We start from the raw sequence: 6,845 nt of genomic DNA, 5'->3' as shown, positions 1-6,845 counted from the left end.
CCTGCTGTCTTCAGGCCATGGTACAGGATGTCACCTTTCCAAGGTTGGAAAGGAAACTGTTGTGTTGCAGTTTGGTTATTTGTTTGTAAAGAAGTTGGGTGGCCTTATCTCTGGCTTCTGTTACGTTACTGGCTGCCCCAACTCCAAGTTTAAGGTATAAGTGGTTTCTTCTTAGGGAGCATTTGCCAAAGGGTATAAACAGAAAGTCTATAAATACTGTAAATGATATTCAAAACTTAATACAATGCAAGCCAAAGTGGCAATTATGCTGTAATCATAAAAACTCTTTTATTTAGAAAGAATCTCATATTCAAAAATATGAGGGCTTACACTCGGGTTTAGGTTAGTAGTGGTAGGCTTTCATATTTCTGTTGCAAAGTGGAATCATTTACCTAATATTAGTTTCAGGAAAGGTGTCCTGAGATGAGATTCAGTTCTTCTGTAATATGTGCAATTTAATCCAAAACACTTTTGAAAGAGAAGAAGATTAGGACTGATATACAAATATGTTTGCTGAGCAATGGTATCAAGGAAAAATACTACTTAAATGGAAAAAAAATAGATATTGATGTTCATTATAGTGCGTAATTTGAAAATAGGTTTATGGGGAAAAAATATACTTACATGATCCATTTTTCATTGCTGCCACAACAAAAGCTCTCTGCATTTCTAGAAAAAGGAAGTGATAATTTTGATCCCAGCGATTCCTTAATGAGTCACAAACACTCTTACTGCTGATGGTCCACCTGGAGTAAGAAAGGTTGGCCCAGAAGTGATTTATGGACTGGACTCTAAATGAACTCCATGAGGAATCACTTTACACTCCAGGATGACTTGCTATTATACACTTTCCTGAACTTTAGGACCTGTGTAAAACTGCCCCTATTTATCTTGTATCTACGGGTAGCTACAAGATAAATAGGGGCAGGCATAATGGGATAGGCATAAGACACAGAATCAATGTTTGACAACAATAAACATTCCTTTCTCTTCCTTCTTTGGTGAGATCCATTGAAATTTTTTGTATTTATTATTAGAATTTTAAATACAATAAAAGTTTAAAGAGTGAAACAAAAAAAAGAGGAGGAAGACATTTAAAATTATGTGTCAGGGTTCCAAATAGCATCCAAAACTAAATAAGTGTCCGAGGCAAAGTTCCAATTTATTAACACTGGACACTGTTTATGCTGTGGCCCCTGGGTCCAGCAGCTGGGTCAGAACAGTGGGGTGGGAATGGAGATTTTGTGGCATCCTTCCCTTGCCACGCCCACCAAGCCATGCCCACAGAACCAGTAGTAAAAATAAAATGGATTTCACCACTGGAAATTACCATCTTATTTAGTAATTCGCTTCCCTTTTGCTCCTTTTTAGTTCCTAAATCCATGAATCATAATTCAAGCTTTGTTGAAAATAGTACATATAGGTTTCCTAGTCTTTCCAAAAAAAAAGTATTTCTCACTGGTCCATTGCTTGCAGCTTTTGTCCCTTCACTGTGATGGTGGGCTCTTGAGATCTACTACTACTATCTCACCTCTATTCTGTTGTATACCCCACATTACTTTAATTATTGCTCATTAATTTTAATATATTTATTGTTCTACTGATTTAATTTTTTATACTATAGTTTTATCAGATTATAAGCCGTTCAGAGTCACACAACAGCAAGGTGGGTGGCAAATAAATAGATGAGAGATGAGAGGTGGGAGACTGATGTAGGCTTAAATAGGAATGAGGCAAGTGGGGGGCAGGAAGGGAGAGGCTGATAGGTTGGTTATGTAGATGCAGACCAATTACAAGGATTGTAGTGTGTTAAAACCCTGGTATGTTTGTTTGAGATCCTTTAAGATAACCTAAAACATTTTCATTAAAGTTCGCTAATCATCACTTTGTGATCTGCAGCAGAGTATCCTTGTAGGTTGAAGTGCTCTGATACTACTTTGTCTTTGAGTCTTGATGTCAAACTTGTGTCCATGGATTCTTTTGCCCAAAGTTTGCCCGTTCATCCTATGTAGAATCCAAAGGGACATTGTTGGCAGATGATGGCATATGTCACATCAACTGTTAAAACGATAATTGGTTTGAGTAATAGTTGGGTATATTGCTGGAAGACAATTACACAACAGCAATTCAGAATGAGGCGACTAGATTTACGGACATCACAAGATTGATAAATTTACTTCAGCAGAGGCATCCTCCAGGCACTCAGTCTTGTAGAGAATGTTGTTAATCATTCTTGGCCTTCAGTGATATCAGCTATGATAAATTCCTTTCCTATCAACTTCAAATTTCATTGACTAAGGGCACTTCTCAACTTTAATGTAAGATATAATTCTAGTCACAGAAGATGTTTTGACAATTCCTAGGAGGTATTAGGGATGGCAGTTATTAACATATTTCGGAGTGTAAGACGCACCTTTTCCCCTCAAAATAGGCTGAAAATTTGGGCGTGTTTTATACTATGAATGTAGCTTTTTTGAAATTTTTTTTGAGCCCTTACATGGTGTTAATGATCTTCCCAGCTGTTACTAGCTTGCAGACTTTTTCATTGATATACTCTCCAAAGAAGTCTTTTTTCCAGCCCTAAGTCTTTGCAGGCTTGTTTTCATTGCTACTCGCTCCAAATAAGGTTTTTAAAGCCCTAACCAAGGGATAAACTAATGTGCTAAAGCTGACCTGATTAAGGATACCAACCAGGTGATTAGGAAAGCCTAATTCAATAGCAATAGCACTTTTGTACCGCTTCACAGTGCTTTACAGCTCTCTCTAAGAGGTTTACAGAGAGTCAGTATATTGCCCCCAACAATCTGGAGGACACAATTCTTCAACATCCGTTTTGCAGTTCTCATGAATAGGAAACAATGACCACAGTCATCTGGTATCTATTTGCTTATGATGGCTTTTAGCCTAAGAAAATGATTGATGTTTGATTGTCACATGTCTTTCTCTAACATATACATAAGGAATTTCACCATTTTCAATTAGACCTATTTGCTATTAGGAAATGTATCTTGCTTGAAATGACCATACAAAGCAGGTGGAAAGAAATAATGTATATGAACAGTTGGTAGGTCTCTGCATTGTCTCTGCATTGTACAAAACAGGGGCCTCTGATCTATCCTGCCATCTTCTGTCCGATCAGTTTCCAAAAAGCTTCCTTCACATCCTTGTTTTTCAGGCTATAAATTATAGGATTCAGCATAGGAGTCAGAGCACCATAGATTACAGATAGGATCTTTTCCTTGTTAGAAATAGTTTTTCCTTGGGGCATCAAGTACATGATCATAATTGTCCCATAAAAGACACTGACTACAGCAAGATGGGAGCTACATGTAGAGAAGGCCTTCCTGCGACCCTGGGATGAATGGATATGCAATATCGCATGACCTATTTTCCCATAAGTCATGACTATGAAACCAAACGGTGGGATTACAAGAGTGAAGGTGACGACTTGCATGAATATCTCACTAATCTGTGTGTCAGAGCAAGCCAGTTTAAGGAAAGACTGCAATTCACATACAAAATGATTGATGACATATTGAGCACAAAAGTTAGTCGGTCGCAAAAGTGCATTGGTAAGAGTTGTCAGGGAAGGAAAGCCTACAGACACAGCCATCAGACAAACACATACTCTCCAATTCATGACCTGCATGTAGTGTAAGGGTTTGCATATAGCCACAAAACGATCGTAAGCCATGACAGCAAGGACGACACACTCTGTTGAGACAAGCAGCAGACCCAGATACATTTGAGACAAACATCTGGAGAATGAGATAGTGGGCTTGTAAATGAAGCAGTTGATGAGGACTTCAGGAACTACATTGTTGATGAGAATGAAGTCTATCAAGGAGAGGAAACAAATAAAAAAATACATAGGGGTATGAAGTTGGAGGTCCACAATAATTAATATGATGATGAGGCCATTGCCAAGAAGACTAATAAAGTATACCATCAACAGGAGCCAAAAGAAGGTTATCTGGGCTCTAGGTTGGTCAGATAATCCAATTAAGATGAATTCTGTTACCACTGTTTCATTTGTAGGTGTCATAACAATATTATGTGTGTCTTCTTTTCTGCATGGAAGAATAAATAAAGTCAGGTTAAAGAAAGTGTTAGATGTTTTTGTAAATACATGAGATGGAGTAAAACAAGTTGACTCCTATGGTGGATATGTCTAATAGGATCCTCAGTAAAAGACTTTATTTCAACCCCTGAAAGAAATTCTACTTTATTCAATAGAAATTCATGCTGTGTTGATTAATAACAATGAGTAAAAGTCAGCATTTAGGTCTCAACTGGTATGATATTCAAACAGTAAATAAAAATAGACAACTTTGTGTATTAAAGGATAAAGCATCAGGAGTCATCTGGAAGGAGAAGAAAGCTAAGTTTTTGTGCTGGAGGTGGGGGAGAAACAGGATTGTGCAGAAAGGTGAGCTATATTTGCCAGAAGAAAGCCTTGATATCGACTTTAATAATGTTTTTTTTAATTTGAGTTTAAGTTAGAGTGAGGTGTGGAAGCAGCTGGACTATCAAAGCAGCTTTTTATTCAACATTAACTGGCTTTTAAAAATCAACCAAACCCCATGAATTATACATCTGCTTTACTTTTGAAATTTTGGAATTAAAATTTGTTTTTGGAGACTATCAAAATTTAAATTGGAAAAATCTTGAAAGAAGTTAAAAGAATCGAAAGCTACTATGAGATTTTGTATTGGGGACATCTGCTGGCGAAGCTGAAGTAGTAGTTGGTTGGATTTGTTATTCTTTATTCACTGACTATGACCTTCACACAATGGGGCTGAGCAGACTGTTTCCATAACAAGTGATAAAGAACAGCTGGGATCTTGCTGGGAACCCAAAGAAAATATTTCTGATTTGAACTTTATTTCAACTTGGAAGGAGTAAAAAGACAGACACTTGGTTTTATTGGAGATATATTGGTCTTTTCAAACTTGGACAAGATGGAAGAAATAAGAGATCTATTTAAAGATATTATGCAAGACATTTCTGATTGGAGAGATGAATATAGAAATGCTAATATTGTATTTTCAACTGGAAGGCTTAACCAAGATTATATAGAAAATGATGAAGAGGAGGAAGAAGAGAGGACAGATGGAAAAGATTCCTCAACAGCAATATAATGAAGCAAATATAAAAGCACTGCCAATTGAATTTGTTCATGAGATTGGTCAAAGGAGGAAGGGATCCCAAAAGATAAATGATTTAGAAGGTGATCTGAGTAGAAGGTCACATGTTTGATGATGATTATATGAAAATAAGCACTAATATTGAGAACAGATGTGACCTGACACCTTGGAATGGACAAAATAAGAAAGAAATTGGGATGAAAAATGGGAAATCTGCAAAAAATGTTTCTTTTGGCAGAAAGAGAGAGAGAGGAAGAAAGTATTTGATTTTAAAAAGATAAGAAAGATTAGATATAAAACAACTGGGGTTTGGCAAGAGGAATGGAAATTTGAGGATGGATGATTGAATATTAAAATGAATTGATGTAAGGATACAATTAGATAGAATTAGCATTGTTTTTGCAAAAAAAATGAATGATATATGAATGTATAAAATTGTATCAGAAGGATAGAATTATATGGATAAATTTATAGCTACATTTACACTTATAATTGTAAAAGACTGATGTGAGTTAATGTTTTTTGAAATGTTAAGTTTTCTTATTTTTTCTTTTTTAATATTAATTAAGCTTGGAAATATTGAAATATATACAGAAATGCTAAGGTGGAACGGTATAATGAATGTATTGAAGTGTTGATTTAATTCTATAAAAGGTCATATGCTATATGATTATAATATTATGATAAATGCCTAACTAAAATAATGGATTGATTAGATTTTCGTATTTCCTTTTTTTTTTTAGTTTGATTATTTTCAAATTCTTTAATAGTAATAGTGCTCGGTTCTTTTTTCTTTTCTTTTTTTATTATTATACTTTTTTCTTAACTTATAATCTTTTAAATTTTATTTAGGAAGAGGTAATAAGGGTTTTTAGAATACATGAGAAGGGGGAGTAAATTTAATGGCTTAATTATGTCTATAAGAATAAGATGAAATTATTGTAATAAGGTTAAAGGAAATCAATGTGGAATTCAATTAGACGAAAATTTGGACATCTGGATGACAAAGTTAGAAGTCAAGGTTGGGGAGGTATGATTGATACCGAAAATAATTTAATTTGGATCTATTAAATTTTTTTGGGGGGGGGGGACAATTATATATGGTTTACTAACTAAATACTGTATTTATTGTAATTTGATTATTTTGAAATATATGGGGAAAAGTTTGTATGGAGGGGGGAAAAAATTACCCAGAAGACCAAATAGGTCACCTAACATCCAAAACATCATCAAAAAAGCACAACAAAGAATGTTCTTTCTGTACCAACTCAGGAAGCTCAAACTGCCCATGGAGCTGCTGATACAGTTCTACAGAGGAATCATTGAGTCTATCATCTGCACCTCTATAACTGTCTGGTTTGTTCTACAACCCAACAAGACTGACACAGACTTCAGAGGATAATCAGAACTGCAGAAAAAACAATTGTTGCCAACCTGCCTTTCATTGAGGACCTGTATACTGCACAAGTCAAAAAGAGGGTGGTGAAAATATTTACTGACCCCTCACATCCTGGACACAAATTGTTTCAACTCCTACCCTCAAAATGTCACTACAGAGCACGGCACGCCAGGATAACCAGACACAACAACAGTTTTTTTTCCCGAATGCCATCACTCTACTAAACAAATAATTCCCTCAACACTGTCAAACTTTTTACTAAGTCTGCACTTCTATTTCTAGTAGTTTTTTCTCATCAT

General features: G+C 35.5%; 1 protein-coding gene across 1 annotated transcript; it reads right to left on the bottom strand.

Moving 5' to 3' along the window:
- Positions 1-3,112: 3,112 nt before the first annotated feature.
- LOC139158752 (olfactory receptor 13H1-like) lies at positions 3,113-4,045 on the bottom strand. The gene has a single exon (XM_070736086.1). It carries the CDS (start codon positions 4,043-4,045, stop codon positions 3,113-3,115), a length of 933 nt encoding a protein of 310 aa, XP_070592187.1.
- Between the last annotated feature and the right edge of the window lie 2,800 nt (positions 4,046-6,845).

Source organism: Erythrolamprus reginae, chromosome 2 (genome assembly GCF_031021105.1).
Source record: "Erythrolamprus reginae isolate rEryReg1 chromosome 2, rEryReg1.hap1, whole genome shotgun sequence".
NCBI lineage: Eukaryota > Metazoa > Chordata > Lepidosauria > Squamata > Dipsadidae > Erythrolamprus > Erythrolamprus reginae.
Note: the sequence above shows the minus strand (reverse complement) of the source record. Positions and strands in the feature narration are given on the sequence as shown.

Excerpts from the sequence above, each read along its gene's own strand:
- LOC139158752 (XM_070736086.1), bottom strand. The coding sequence starts at position 4,045 with ATGACACCTACAAATGAAACAGTGGTAACAGAATTCATCTTAATTGGA.